Source organism: Sphaeramia orbicularis, chromosome 22, assembly GCF_902148855.1.
Source record: "Sphaeramia orbicularis chromosome 22, fSphaOr1.1, whole genome shotgun sequence".
NCBI lineage: Eukaryota > Metazoa > Chordata > Actinopteri > Kurtiformes > Apogonidae > Sphaeramia > Sphaeramia orbicularis.
The window spans coordinates 49,482,031-49,499,156 of NC_043978.1; the positions used below are offsets into that span (position 1 = coordinate 49,482,031).

A 17,126-nucleotide genomic window follows, 5' to 3' on the forward strand; every position below is an offset into this window, starting at 1 on the left:
TATTCTTGCATCACTTTGCTTTCATATTTGGGTATAATATTTGTATTTCAAACCTATTTAAATAAAATGAATTTAACGGCTTCTCCTTTGCGGCATAAGTCAGATCGCTTATATAACTTCAAATAAGGATTTATATTTAACATATATCCTTAGTGTCCAGCCAGGGTCAAAGTGCAATATATATTTATCTCTACTGTTTCGTGGTTAGTGACATGCTTGTTTTTACTCTGAATATATATTTACACCTTTCTTTTCTTTCTTTTAAACTGTTTTGCACTACGCACCACTAGAGAGTTGTCTTTTAATTTCGTCGTACATATGTATAATGACAATAAAGGCATTCTATTCTATTCTATTCTATTCTATTCTATTGTATTCTATAAAGGCTGTGAACTACTAATTAAAAAAACACAAATGGGCTGTGAACTCTGCCCTCTTTGCAGAATAACTACACATTTCCCTACAATTCTTACTGACGTTTTGCAAAACACTGGCTAAGAATTATTTCAAACTGTCAAACAATGTCAAGGTATTTCAAAATATACCTTCAGCAGTAGCAGTGAAGACATTTTTGATGTCAAAGCGTATCATACACTGCGCTGTAGAAACAGACAGTTAGCGGTGTACTAATATAAGCACGGAAAGATGTATGAGACTTCAAAGCCTCCGTGAAAACAGACTTCAGAGCTAAACATGCCGCGAAAATAATTCAGCAATGAGAGTCAACATATCATCAGGGCATCAAAAAGATGTGGCCTCACTCCTGCTGAGCAGCTGATTCACACTTGCTGTGACAAAGACACGTTTTATTAGTGCTTCTGTCTTGAACTGTGGTACTTCTGCGCCTGTGCTTCACTTACTTTTCCATGATTAAAAGGAGCAGCTGCAGAGGTCGGGGATGTTACAACCCAGGCTCTACATTCATTTTTTTTCCCCCACTTGTAGCATCTCCCTGTTAAATATATTCTGAGTACCAGAACAAAGTTTAGAAGCACCACTTAAATGAAAATGAAATTCAGCACATGCAACATTTCCCATCTTTATTTTATTACCCCAAAAAAAACAAACAAAAGCACTCTACTGTTGTGTGAAGATTATTAAAAAACACACCAGTGAGTCTTGTAGTACTCCACTTCTTGCACTTAAAATGGTTAAAGTCATAACTAGACTAGAAAGGTTTAAATTCACAAATATGAATAATATTTTAGCAGGATATGTAAAAAAAAAAAAAAAAAAAAAATACTGTGTGTAGTGTCAAAATATCACATGGGGGTCTGATCAAGCGAAAGTGAACGTCAACATGAAAAAGTAAATGTGCACACATCATTTATCAAGTGGGCTCATTTTTTAGCCAAAGATCTGTATTTTATGGAAGTGTTATCCTTTTTTAAAATACCACTTGTAGAAAAAAAATTATCGATTATACTTTTTACACCATAGCCATAGCTCGAATTTGATGCAAAAAATTACATCTAAAAAAGTTGAACATACATTCAATCAGTCACATTTAAAAAGACTATCTGTGAAATGTTACTGAGAAATTACTCTTTATTTGTAATTTACCTGCATCAGTATGGACCAGAACAAGTTGTAAATAACACTGTGTTAGTATTAAATATATTTAAATAAATCATTGGGATTATATCTGGCTTTTTGTTTTAAAAAATAAGTCAACATGCTTGGTGATGCATACAATGGTAAAGACTTGTCCATGTGTTACTATGGCAACCTGTACACGTTACCACATTCTCATGCCAATAAAACAGAGACTTTTCAATATTTTACTCCAAAATTTATTTTCAGCATAGTTGAACATAATATCTAAAAGGTTTTGTCCTACTTGATATCAATTTCTGTCCAGAACTGCATGTTTTGAATCTTTGTGTAAAGCTTAAAAATGTATGTCCATTTCAAATCCACGTGTTACCGAGCAGTAATTTGACATTTTTCACCTAAAAATTGTATCTTCCCAAATTTTGTTATACATAATGTTAAAGTGCTTATAAATACCTACTCAAATATGTATAATACATGCATAGAAGTTACTCTGCTTACATGACAGAGACTGTTAAACACCAAATGTGTCCATGTGTCACTGACTGATCAGATCCATGGTGCAAAAAATTCAACCAATCATCCTGTTTGGAAAACCTCTTTAAAGTTACTCTACATCTGTTCATATTTATTTTCCACCTTTATTTGGGATGATTTCCAAAACTTTGTAGTCTTGTACAAAATGTCAAAGGATTTGTGTTAGTTTTATCAAACTTCGCCAGATGATTAAATGTCATGTGGAGGAACCAGTAATGGCAATGTGTGTACTAAATTAAAAGAAAACACCTTAACCCTTTCATGCATAGTGGTCCCTACAGTGGACAGCTGATCAAAGGTGTTTTCTTGTATATTTATGGATTTGTTTTTTTGTGCATCAATCCCATACACTGCAATTCATACCAGTACTGTAACTTTGCTGTTCTAGATAAACCTGATCTGCACTAACATGTTTGGATGTAAACAAAAAAAATTGCTAATTATTATTATTTTTTGCTTTTTTAAAATAAAAAATAGTTTTTTTTTTTCATATTATCTCCATGAAGTAATTAAAAACTAGTATTAGAGTTTGTCAAAATGTGAGAAAACATCAGATTAGCAGCATTAAACATGTTTTTATTTCATAGTTTTTGCACAATATATCAATAAATACATGTTTCTTTGCTTCTAAAATTAAACGCATGGTGTCCAACTAAGTGGATATTTTTGTGACTCCATGAAAAATAGGTTCATTAAAAATTCACTTGTGTAGTTTTTTTGTTTGTTTGTTTTTTTCATGCTGAGAGAGGGATAAAAAAACACTCTGAACAAAAAATCTTGATTAATGTTCTCATAATTCACGCGTGAAAGGGTTAATATGTGAATTATAAATCACTAACACAGTTCGCTTGAATGGCTGGTGTATTTAACCTAAGGATGCACTGATACCGATACCAGTATCGGATATTGGTACAACCGCACCAATACCACTTACGACAGCCTTACTTCGCAGTGAAGTGCAGCAGGTACGCGGTGGAGGAGTAATGTGTGGGGAGCAGAGGTCGCGTTAACCGAAAATATTCAGTCATTGACAGATTTTTTTTTTTTTTAAATGAGGGAAAATTCTGAAGGCCGTCCGTCATTTTGACAGATTAGAATACTGAGGGTAATCTACCAAAGAAAGTTTTCACACAACACTGTGAACAGAACCTGCTCGCAGAATCATGGTCTGTCTGTCTCTGAACAAGTCATCAAACAGTCCATAACAGCATCCTACGTGTATAGAACCAACAGCACCACTGTTCACAACTACACTGAATACAACAGCGGTACTGCAGTCACATGACTCACTGTTAGTTCACCTGTAGTAGACCCCCTGTCCAGTTGATGGTGAGTGTGCATATTAATCTGTCAGTGTCAAGTCTTGTGTCGCTGTTTTGCTGACTTTAGCCAAAATTAGATGCTACTTTGCTAGTGCAAACTGTGAAGACAGCCGAGTCTCCTTAGTTATTTTAAAGCCCAGTAAATGTGATGGCATTGATAAACGTGGTGAAAAAAAAGGGACTGATGCGGTGAAGGATGACGGACAAGCAAGTTATACGCCAGTTCTGATGGCATTTGGTGTGTTATATGTACGCATTTTCTACCTTTCATGGTTTATTTGATGGCATGTCAATTTGTGCCCAGATCTGTGGTTCACATAACCTGAACCCTAACCCTCAGTGCATGGGATTTGACACTGCGTGAACAAACACAAAGAACGCTTAGAATGTCTACAGATAACACACCAATTAAAAGTGGCGTATAGATCAGTTTCATGATGACGTAGGACGTATGCTGCTCGCACACCTTGGAGGCAGAAAGCACGCCAAGTTCGTAGCAAAGCACTGACTGCCAGTGTGAATAATGCCGTCGTCTTGCTGTGCCGTGGGTTGTCAGAACAGAAAGAACTCACAGGAGGATTTAATTTTCTACAGAATGCCTGCTGGCCAACATCCCTTCCAGAAAAATTGGCGAAAGTTATGGTTGCAGGCATTAAGACACAAGAATTGATCTGAGGAGGAAATTAAGAATGCTGGTCTGTGCAGTGCACACTTTATATCTGTAAGTACTGGAGATCTACCATACTTAGGTTGCGTTAACCAAAAATATTCCGCCATAGACAGATTTTTTTTTTTAAATGACGGAAAATTCTGAAGGCCGTCCGTCATTTTGACAGATTAAAATACTGAGGGTAATCGTTCAGCTGACTTTAGCCAAAATTAGATGCTACTTTGCTAGCGCAAAATGTGAAGACAGCCGAGTCTCCTTAGTTATTTTAAAGCCCAGTAAACTGGATGGCATTAATAAACGCAGTGAAAAAAGAGGGACTGATGGTGAAGGATGATGGACAAGCAAGTTATACTCCAGTTCTTATGGCATTTGGTGTGCTATATGTACACATTTTCTACCTTTCATGTGTTACTTGATGGCATGTCAGTTTGTGCCCAGATCTGTGGTTCACAGAACCTGAACCCTAACCCTCAGTGCATGATATCTGACACTGCGTGAACAAACACAAGGAAAGCTTAGAATGTCTACAGATAACACACCAATTAAAAGTGGCGTATATAATTATGCGAGTCATGATATCACGTTGGTTTATCAGCCAGCAGCAACTACAGCTGCTGCATCACTGAGATGTTTTTGAACATTAAATACTACTAAATATATCTCATTATCATTAAATAATACAAATTTTAAATGACGGATAATAATACGTTATGACGGAATTTTTACGACCCTGTCCGTCAAAATGACTGACAATAAAAATGTCTAGCGCAACCTCTGGTGGGGAGTGTGAAGAGTAAGGATGCAAATTATCAATTAATCCATTAATCATTAGTTGGTTGACCTTATCGATCGATTAATGATTAATTGATAAGCGGCAATTTTCCTGAGAATCTGAATTTCTCTTTCAATACGGTCTATAAGAATAAAAGCTCAATATTGTTCATATACTTCAAACACATTTTCCGGTCATAGGTGTGGAGATGGTTTTATTGATGCCACATTATTTTCAGTGTCCTGACTGTAACACCAACCATTTTAACTATTATTATCCAAACAAACAGGGTTCAAGCTTTTCATTTTGGAACATGGGTGTAAGAACTCATTTTAGGTTCGGGTTCCACATACATTTATGGCTGGCGGTGTTAAGGGGTTAAACAGCTTTTTCAGTCTTCACAGGAAAAACAATCTTCCATCACGAATTGAACCAGATTTGGAAGGTAAGTGAGCAATTACAGAGCAAAGATACGAGATCATTATTTCGAGAAACTCAGACAAAATGCAATTATTTTGTCAATCAACATTTCATAACTAGAAAATGACAAACAAGTTAACGAAATCAATTTTAAGAGATATCACAGATGCACCAAATGACATAATTTAAGGCCACAGACAATTAATCTGGATGGGAAAAACAGTAAATCATTCAAGTTCACAGTTTTATGAATTTATATGCGCGTGATGGCAGAGATTCACATGTAGATATGGAGGCTTCTATGAAACTGGGTTCATTTTGGTACCTGGCACTTTTCCAGCTTTTTAGACCCAATAGTAAAAGAGAAATTAAGACACATTTCCCCCCAGGATGAACCTAATGATGACCTCTGATAAATGCAAAAAAAATTATACTCTTGTTCTGAGCCATCCCATAATTAATGAATTTATAATCAAATATTGGGGCCAAAAATAGGACCAAAACTGGGAAAGGAAAAAACTACCTAAGTGTCAGTGCGTTTGATCTGGAAAACTTTGCTTGAAATGGTCTTAAATACCATACATATACATATATATATATATATATATATATATATATATATATATATATATATATATATATATATATATATATATATATGTATATATATTACAGATTTATATATATATAAATTACAGATTTATATATATATATATAAATACAGTTTGTCCATCCATCCACCCTCTGAACTGTGTTCATCACAAATGTGGGACTGTAAAGGCACAGCAGGCTCTGAACAGCCTTTTCTATTGAAAACAAAAATCAAAAAACAAAATGAATCGCTAGTTTGTTTCTCTGTTACCAAAGGGCCAAGTGAGAATGAGGGTGCTTACAGATGAAAACAGGTACATGACACTCCCTATAGAAGTGGAGCATTACACATTATTATTATAAGAGCCTTTGCGATAGCTCTCCACTCTAACAACACTGTGACTAGACTGCACACACACACACACACACACACACACACACACACACACACACACACACACACACATTATTCTCCCTCCTTGCTAGTGTTTCACATGATATATGATGATGAATTTAAAAAACAAACAAATATACAAGAGGGCATGTTTGTGAATATGCACCGGTGCCCCTAGTTATGTAATTAATTTAGCAGCACTGTTTCCAAAAGTGGCTGCAGTTCAGAGTTTTGTGCACATCTAGTACCTGCAGCTGATGGATGTGGGGATGATGAGCGAACTCTGCTATTTCACTCCTCAGCAGACGACGGGGAAGAACCCTTCAGCTTGGTGTTAAACCTCCTGTTCTCCAGGTCAGCTCCCAGCAGCCGGTGAGCCTGCTCAATCACTGTGAGCCACACAACTCTGATTGTATTCTCATTGTAATGCATGTCCCTCTAGACCAGGGTTTTCAGACTCATTTTAGTCCAGGGGCCACATACAGTCCAATACGATCCCAAATGGGTCAGACCAGTAAAATAATAACAGTGAAGAAAGTACAGCTACATTATGAAAATGTTTACATTGACAAAGATTCCTAAAAATGTGAGGGATATGAACAACCTGAAATGTCTTAAGAAAAATAAGTGTAATTTTAACAATATTCTGCCTCAGTTTATCATTTACACATGTGCATTATAACCTACGGATCACAGTGGATCTACAAATACACTGAACATTTACGAACAGAAATGATAAAAATAAAAGTCCACTTACATCTCTTAAGACATTTCAGGTTGTTCATAATTGTTCAGGTTATTCAAATTTTTGTGAAAGAATAGTTTGTAAACATTTTAATGTAATTTTTTACACTGAAACAAAGAGAAAAAAAAATGTCGTCATCATTTAAAGGTTACTGTGATAGTATTTTACTGGTCTGATCCACATGAGATTGAATTGTTCTGTTTGTGTCCCCTGAACTAAAATGATTTTAACACAACTGATCATTAATATCTTCAGCGTAATTTTTGCATTTCACAAATTCATCCCACGGGCCGGATTAGACACTCTGGTGGGCCAGTTTTGGCCCATTGGACATATGTTTGACACCTGTGAGCAAGACACTTTGAAGTGCCTGAATGAATGCAAAAGGTGCAGTTTGAGTGAAAATAATAAATTTTTAATGGGACATAAAATGAAAACATAACGTGCCCGCACTTGAAAACCCTCAGCTTTCAGTCCACGCTAAGGTTTTTGCACATACGGGTGAATAGACGGACAACAAACTGATGACAATACCCTGCAGCGAGTGCCAAGGGTAAAAACAACAGCAAAATAGGAATACAGTTTGCCTACAGATGAAGCCTTGAAAGAATATCCATGAATTTAACCTTGAATTTAATACTATGGGAGTTAAATAATACATACTCCTGTGGTCTGTCTAAAAGGCCTGGATATGCGACATGGTTTTCACACTTTTTGCATCTTATTCAAACCAATCTGAGCCGGATTTCTATTAAACTGCCAGTGCATTGCAGGGACCTCACAAACATCATTTGCATATATGGACTTTAATTCACAAGATAGACAAGTCTTTGCATTGTGAGAGGAACCCAAGGTACCCTGAGGAATTATTTCTAATTGCCTCAAAAGGCACTGCAAGACTCCACAAGCCCAGCCTTTGTTATTAATATTTCCAAAAGCATGACTTCAAAAGACAGGCTGTTTTCCTCAAAAGTGTTTTCCAAGCTGTAGCTTAAGTCAATAAAAAAGACAACACACATTTTTTGAGTAGATCTACATGGTGCTAATAAAAAAGCGTCAATTTGGGCTGAAAGATGAGTTGTTAGCACCTGTGAGAGTGAGTATTGACTAATGGTGAATGTAGACAAGAAATACTTCAGAAAAAACAGTGGAATGCACAAGTGTTTTTGAAGCAACCTGGGAACTCAACATGTACCTCTGATGGTGCACAGCCTTCGACCTCACTCACTGACCAAAAATAGGACCAATGGCCCTGTATCTCAGCGTTATGTTCCATCAAAAATCAATAACAAGCTGAATTTGCGATGTTGTCAGGTTCTGCCGCTATGGTAGAGTCCTGTGGTCTTGATGTCGGAGATCAATCTCCCAATAGAAGTGGATGGTACTTTCACTGGAGGAGAACACAACTAATTACATTAAAGTCCATATTTGACTTCTAGGGATGCACCGATACCACTTTTTTCCAGACCGAGTACGAGTATGAGTACTTACATTTGAGCACTTGCCAATACCGAGAACCGATATGAGTACTTAACAATCCCATTCCAGTTCTTAGTTCCTTTTGTAAATGTGCTTTATTGTCGTTGTCATTAGTCTGACTGGAACAAAGTGCTGCTACTGACATTTAATGAGCGTTTCTCAATTAATCACCAGGGGGCGCCGCTCTTAATTAACCATACTGGACAAATACCATGAACAGGAGCAAAGTTTTATGAGAAGAAGAAGAAAGTCAGCAATAACAAACATGGAGATGACAGAGGTAACACTAATGTGATACTAATATTGCAGTGTTTTTGCTGGTAAGGCGAAGCTTTGGCAGGTACGGAAAAGATAAATGAGCGATAACTTTCGTTTTCACTTCCGCTGGCGGTGGTCCACACCGCTCTGTACCCCTGGCCCAGCCCTGGGTAGTTTTTTCTCTAACTCACACAGTGGCTCTTTGAACAGATCCTCTACCTCCATGGTTCCTGGTGGTATTCTCTGTCTGGGTACGCATCCGCCAGCACCTGGAAAATGGATGGAATGTACGCAGAGGACGGACAAAACGCTGCGTCCGTATCTGTCTGTGTCTTTAACATTACTTGCAGTCAGCGTTACTTTTATCACGTCATTTATTTTGAAAAATCTCCACACTTTTCACACTCCCCACACATTATTCCACCGCCGCGTACCTGCTCCACTGAACTGTGAATGTCACTCGGCCGTAAGTGGTATCGGTGCATCTGTATCGGATATCTTTTACAAGTACGAATACGAGTACCCACACTGAGTATCGGAGCCGATGCCCGATACTCGTATCGGAATCGGTGCATCCCTAATGACTTCCTATCAGTGCTCATTAATAACTATATTGATATCTGTAACCTTTTCCATGTTATGCACCATCAAAAATGGACGCATTTTGTAGAAAAGCTACATGAAAAATTTTGAAATAAATCCGACCAGTACTTTTGTTGGAGAAGATGTTTGAAGAAAATGTTAACAAAGACGAAGACAATGACCCATGAAGACGACGCCGGACACAACACCTCCACAACAGCTCAAGGCCTATCAGCAGGTGAGCTAATAAAACCAACTCTAGTGGATATTTGATTGACAGCTGCTTTTCATCATAGTTTTCATCATCAACCTTATTCAATTGAGGAAATAGAGATAATTAAACACATCTTAACTTATTCATGACCAAAACCACTATGATGAGTTTTCATACAAATGCACTACAAATTTTAAACAAATCTCATTTCATTTCAGTTCTACCAATATGGCAAGATTAAGAGCAGGATCATCATCATCAGAAGTCATCATCAGAAGTTTGCCTCTTAATGCCAAATTTAATGTAGTATTTCATGCATAAATAAAACACATGATTGATGATCTGGCCGGTTACAGGTTCAATGCTTGTGTTTAACTTAAAAAGGCATCTTCAATAATGGTATTCTATAAAAGTGAATATAATCTGTACTTCTTTTCCTGTTTTGACATCAGCGGTGTAACAAGTCCTTCTTATTCCTTATTTGGCGCATCATGCCCAGTAGCTTTCATTTGTTTATGCCACCAGTCTGCACAGCACAGCTAAAATGCACATTTCACCACTCTATGTTAAACAAAAATGAAAATAAATTAAGGTGTTTACATGTATATTTAATAGGACTTTATTATATTGTTTGAGGTATGTACCAAACCATACCCCTAATCATCATAACAGCATAATCATCAAACGTGTACTAATCTGCAATTTGTCAGAGACAACAGCTCAATTCTGCACGTCCTGTTTCAATATCTGGACCCTTTCCCCCTCCATGCTGACATAGATTGGTACTTTTAACAGTTTTAGTGGAGTGTAAAATATCACTGTTACCACCTTTAATCAGAGGTGTTCAATCCACCAACACTTCAGTCGAATTCTGACAAACCTAATTTTCTTGTTAATTTTGAAGCAGCTTTATTTCTCCATTCAGTGTCCCTGGACCCACCTGGAGGCAAGGAGTTTTGTCTTGTAAAACTGCCTCCTAAATTGGATGATTTATCAGTTTGAGTACGACTTAATGTACTAAAACACCTCAGTAACCAAAAACACAAGCTGCAGAAACCCAGTTTTCTCTGGGATTTAAGAGGTTTCAGGGCCTCAGGTCCTTGTGGGAAAGGTCTGTATGACAGCAAGAGAAACGCAGGTGTGATTGGCAAAGGACAACGAGGACAGAACGATGCAGAAAAATTAGTCCATGCTTTTATTCCATCCAGACTAGATTATTGTAACTCACTTCTCTCAGGCTGTCCCAAAAAGTCCTTAAAGACTCTCCAGCTAATCCAAAATGGTGCTGCCCATGTACTGACTAGAACCAGTGTCAGAGACTATATTTCTCCTGTGTTGGTTTCTCTGCACTGGCTCCCAGTAAAAGCTAGGATAGACTTCAAAATACTCCTCCTCACTTACAAAGCCCTTCATGGCCAGGCACCTACTTATCTGAAAGAGCTCTTAGTTCCATACAATCCATCTAGAGCACTACGTTCTCAACGTGCAGGCTTACTGGTGGTCCCTAGAATCTCCAAAAGTAGGACGGGGGCCAGAGCTTTCAGCTATCAAACTCCACGATTGTGGAACCACCTCCCTGCCTCGGTCCGGGAGGCAGACACCCTCTCTATGTTTAAGAGTAGGTTAAAAACGTTCCTTTTTGATGAATCCTATAGTTAGGGCAGCTCAGGCTGCTCTTAGTTCTGCTGCTATAGGCTTAGACTGCTGGGAGACTCATCTGGATACACTGAGCTCTTCTCTGCTCCTCCTCCTCTATGACCTCCTCTCTGCTCCTCTTTCTCTCCGACCTTTTCTCTCCTAAGTTTCTCTTCTATTTACGCCCCAGTGAATACATGTTACTGACTTGACTTCTTCCCTGGAGTCTCTGTGCTTTATCGCCTCACAGGTTTTCCCTGGATCATCATAAATCATACATCATGAACAAAAATGGAGAAGAAGAGGAAATGTAATGTTATGAGTTGTTTGCTTAATCTTTACATTATAAAGTTGTTTTTCTTGAAGAGTCTTTTTATTTTTGCAAGTCTAAGTAATATTCTGAGTAATATTCTTATATAATAGTAGTATTCTTTTTATTTTAGAGGTACAGTCAGTGTCAGGTTTGATTTGTGTGTGTGTGTGGTTTTGATGAACTCACACTTGTCTATGCTGAACTTAGAGAAAAGGTCAGATTCCACCTAAAAGATCTAATTTTACATCTTTAGAAAGTAGTTGTGGTAAAGAGCATAAAGCAGAAAAAACAGAATATGAACTAGGGGATTTCTGTGGTCTAGACATGCTAGCGTAACAGTGCAGGTGTTAAGCAAGAGCTGTGCACATGCAAAAGTATGTGCTTTTCTTAGAATTAGCTTATGGAGTGACGGACATGTTCTGCCCAGTAACTACCATTAACCAATAATAAGCGCACAACGAATGACGTCATTGAATAATGGGAGTCTCCAGGAGTCACTAAAGACTATAAAAAGTAATAAAGGAAACTCTTTTCAGCGGCTTTTTCTTTTTCTCTCTGTGACAAAATGTGTGTTTGATGCTAGATTTCTTTTTGTAATTTTTTTTTATTTTGTCTGAAGAAATACATTTTTTTTTTTACTTTTTAAAACGTCAAACCTTCCTTTTTGGTGAGTTCTTCATTTCTCCTGGTTTGGTCCATCCATCCAAAATGTAACTGGTGAGTTAAATTTAAATTACGTGACCCCCCCCCCCCCCCCCCCCTCTGGTAAGCAGTCTAAATGGAGTCACCGATTTTAGTACCTGCAAACACGTAGACGTCCAGGAATCAGCAAAGTCCCTTTTCCGGCGAATAAACATAGAAAAATCTGGAACAATGATACATTTAACTAACATAATTGTGTTTTTTTGAGATTATTGGGCTACGTGTCGCAACATTACGTATTATCAATACTCCAACTTTTCCATTTTTCTTTACTTACATCTGTCTTTTCCTCAGTTTTTGTTTTTCTGTGTTCCCATTGGGCTGTTTTAAATGCACAAACTGAAAATGAAAAACAGAAGCAGCTGGACAGAAAAACATCTATTGTGTTTAAAACTCACACAGGTGACCCTTATTACATGTTCTAACACCACCTGTCTATTTTTCACACAGAGAAAAACAAATCCATGTCTGACGTCACAAAAAGAGTTCACTGACATCCACACGTGTCCCTGTGTTTGCAACGGAAGTATGACTGAGCCTTAATTCAGAGAAAGCAGGAAATATCCACCTCTATTATACTGGATTGTTTAGTTCCACAAGTGAACGCGAATCCGCATCACGTTTGTTCTCTCCTCATCACATAGCGCTGCAGGTGTGTGAGTAACTATGGAAACATGAGCAACTCTGCCTCGCACTGAATATTTGTCATGTTTCCCACTAGAATAAAAAGTCAAACAATCAGTATGTTGACACAAAATCCTCAACGTAACTGTACGCTGCTGCTGAAATTTAGACACTTGATCATTGTTTTCTATTTTTGGCTTTTGTTTTTTTAACGTAAAATTTCAGTCAAATAAAATCTCTTGCTATTTAGTCAACAAATACCACACTAAAAGTCCATTCATCCTCACATTAATTACACATACACATGTGGCTGGAAAATTCTGTCCGTCTTCTGCGTTCATTATGTCCGTGTTTCTGTCTGTTTCCTGGGAGTTTGCAGATACGAACCCAAATGGAAAATACGGAGCAGTACCACCAGGAACCATAGGGGGCAGTGTTGACATTTGAGGAGAATAATTTCCAGAAATGGTGGAACTTTTCAAAGCGCGACTGTGTGAGTTACCAACATATTTACGACAAATACCCTTCTCAATATCAATATTAGCATCCACATTAGTAATACCTCCGCTGTTTGTTATTATTGATTTTCTTCTTCTCAAAAAACTTTACTCCTCTTTATGGTATTCAGTCAGTGTGTTCATTATAGAGTAGCGCCCTCTGGTGGATTGATTGACAAATACTCATTCCGAGGCAATGGATGCATCCAAATATGAAGGCAGTGACATTTGACACCATTTGAAACGGACGTAGCTATTCCTACAACTCCTCGGCCCCGCCCCTTTACCCCTACCCCTCCATTTTGCATGTTTACGTGAAGGGGTAGGAGTGTCCCAATTCTTGCTGAGTCGGTGGGGAAGGGATAAAGGCTGTTTTATGCTTACCGCGTCAGCGAGCTCCACGCAGCTTGACACGGCCAATTGACATCATTCTCACACCCACGCAGCTCTGCTTAAGCGGAAACTTTCCACTTCGCGCACCTCAGAAAATTTGTAAGAGACGTGCGGATAACATGGCCGACATTCAGGAGCTCCTGGTGGTAGAAGTACAGAAGTACAGGCACTTGTATGATTCGTCACACCGGGACCACCGCGACAGCCGTGTGGTGAACAGTTCATGGAGGGAAATTGCAGCTACAGTCGGCAAAGAGGAGGAATGGGCAAAAAAAACCCTGGAAAACATTCGGGACAGATATGTGAAGGCAAAAAAAAAAAAAAAAAATGCTAAATGGAGAAGTGGAGACCCAGGGGGGAGCCCAAATGTCCCGCAGATTCTGAGAGAGTTCAGCTGGCTCTGGAATTTTACTAAACACAGGGAAAGAGACACAAATTTCCCTCCAGAGGAGGTAAGTTTATTGATAACTATGTGAAAACAGAAAACAAACTTCATCTTCTCTAGTTTTTTACTGTGATAGACGTGCATTTGTGGCACACTGCCCCCTGCAGTTTGGGAACAGACGCAGCGCGGAGCCGCCCACAGTATAAAAGCACCATGCGTACTCTCATGCCAACTCCCCACGTCTATTTTCCACACGTCACGTTCGTGCAGCGAGCATAAACCAGCCTTAAGGGGGAGGGCTGTTTGGCCCTCGAAACGGAGATTTTTCAGGACCACAGTACAAATGGAGGGGTATGAGAAATCTCCCATAATTCTGTTCAAATCATCAGCAAGATGGAGGTAAACACAGCAAAAAAATGCAGCAGTGTGATGAAAGAAACACACAAATGTACGTATTTTCTTCATAAACGACTAAATCATTTGATCGACTGTTTAACGCTGTTTCAACGTGTTATAGATCGCATTTTGGTGGTTTGTGGTTGATAGCCGCTAAAAGATGCTCAGAGCATATGCAACAGAGACAATTACAGCTGCTGACGGCATGGTGAGTTCTTCCGGAAACAAAACTGTCGCATCTGTTTATAGTGGCATTGATGACTGCTAGTGCTGCCGCGACCAGTCAACGGCAATTTTTTAGTCGACGTGTCAGGTTACTATTGCTACCTGCGAGCACTGCCAGAGAAAAGCCACAGGTATGGCCATGGCTTCATGCCACAGGTATGCTGTGATGGCACAGGTATGCTGTGGCCGTATGACTGTACTTCAGAGAGAGAGAGAGAGAGAAACCCCTGTCTTACAATGTACCTCATTCATTCTCCACCTCTGTTTCAAGGGGTAGTGCCAAATGCAAGGGCCAAGGGTTAGGGGTGACAGGCTGACCAGTCTGCAACTGTCACTCCATAAATGTCTCTTTTCGTTATGTCTGCCCCTACTGTTGTTGCTGTCATCTGTGTTGTATAATGTTACTGTCTTTTTTTTTTTTTTCTTTCTTGTAATGTTACGTAATGTCTTTTTTTTTTCCCTGTAATGTTTTCAGTCAGTGAAGACGAATTTCCCCACGGGGACCAATAAATTAAATCTAATAATCTAATAGGGGTAAGGGGGAGGGGTCAAGGTGTGAACTGGTATTGGGCCTAAGTTGAAGTAAAGAATACATTTGTAAATAAATATGAATTACTGAAGACAAAACAAACACAAAGTAATTAATGAATAAATGTTATAACAAAAAAAAATCTAGGTTGGAGAAAACTCAGGCTTCCTGGTGTAGAAGACTAATATTAATTGATCTGAAGTTATTAGTGCCAACTTGTGTGATGTGTCAGTTGTAATATGAGCTGACTGAACTACGTCCGTGCTTCGACTGGAAACAGACTGACCTTTTCTCTCAAAGCTGTCCTTGCGGAGGAAGCAGACCATGGCGAGGAATTTTGTCACCTCCTTCAGGTACATGACTGTGGTGTTGTTCAGGTGGATAATGGCCATCGACTCCTTGTCATAGGGTAAACCGGCTTCACTGTCAGCCAGACTGGAAGACAGAAGACAATAAAACCCTCCCATATGAGTGTAAATCCCATTAAGGTCGTCATTCTGCTGTAAAACTGCATTAGAGAATCAACTCTTTTTACCAAAAATCCTCAACAGTCATGTTAACTCATAAGGCCCTTTCATCACACAGCTTCTCAGCCTCTAAAATGATTCCAACTATATCTTAAATGACTTATTCCACTGTCACGCCTGGTTTACATCAGAACCCTCGGCTGGGGATGGTGACGACTTCCACCGAACATGATTAAATGAACTCAAAAACTGGGTCAGCCCTTTGATAAGATACTTGAACTCCATTTCCAAAAGAACATTTCTCTTTACTTTGAGAAAGAAAATAAATCCATGCTATTAAAACTACCTGTAAACTGACTTTGAATGCGTGGTTCAAAACAAGTTCAAGGACCAGCGATGGAGCTTAGCACAAACAAGATGAGAAGGAAGATAACACAATTTAGTGGCGACTGAGCCATTAGTAATGGAATGAGTTTTTAAATACATAATGTGTGTTTTGTATTTTATACGCCCTCTGAGGAACTTGCTCAACATTACAAGTTCCATAATTTAACAGTGTCCCAGCTTTATTTTGTGTGTAAAAATATAAGTTATTAACTATATGCTCACGGAAAATGTTGTAGTAGCGAGTATAAATACATACACATAGTGATAGTGGTCACAATAGGACACCGTTACATCCTTTCCCTTCATGAAGGAAGGCCTCCTTATGTGGGAAGAATGAGTCCGGACAGTTACATGTGGGAGCTTCACCAAACCTAGAGGTAAAGGTGGACCAGGTCCGGTCCCGTTTGGTCTACAGTGGTCACCCACACTTTAAGTTTAACCCAGTATTTTTCAATCTTGGGGTCAGGACCCCATGTGGGGTCACCTGGAATTTCTAGTAATGGATATAAAAAAAAACAAAACGTACAAATAAAAAATATATGGTGAGCTGACAGAGACAATCCCAATACATGTTGTTTATGTTTATGCATTTGGCAGACGCTTTTTTCCAAAGCGACTTACAGGGGAAAACCAATTAAATCACTCAATCAATCAAATTTTATTTATATAGTGCCAGATCACAAAAAAAAAGTTATCTCATGACACTTTATATATAGAGTTGGTCAAAACCAGACTCTAAGCCAATTTACAGAAACCCAACAGAATCCAATACATGAAAGACATGACAAACTCTGAAGCTGAAACTGATAATAATTCATAGTTTGAGTTCTTGTTTTTTCAGTATTAACTGTCAGCCTTATAAATACAAGCTGGACTGACTGTACATATCCTGACCAAGGAAAATAAAATTCTCCCTTTGTGCAGTAATCTACACCTGGCTTTTCTGCCTCTGTTCATAATAATATACAGGGTGGGGAAGCAAAATTTACAATATTTTGAGGCAAGGATTGAAAGACAGTGTATGACCAATTAGTT

The 17,126-nt window shown here is 38.5% G+C and overlaps 1 protein-coding gene across 1 annotated transcript in view; it reads right to left on the minus strand.

Annotated features, from left to right (window-relative positions):
• The window catches only part of rragd (ras-related GTP binding D), a 122,134-nt gene that overhangs the window by 19,999 nt on the left and 85,009 nt on the right, over positions 1-17,126 (minus strand). Inside the window, exon 6 of the mRNA XM_030125880.1 lies at positions 15,524-15,672. Coding sequence (XP_029981740.1) covers positions 15,524-15,672 — 149 coding nt within the window. The remainder of the gene's footprint in view (positions 1-15,523; positions 15,673-17,126) is intronic.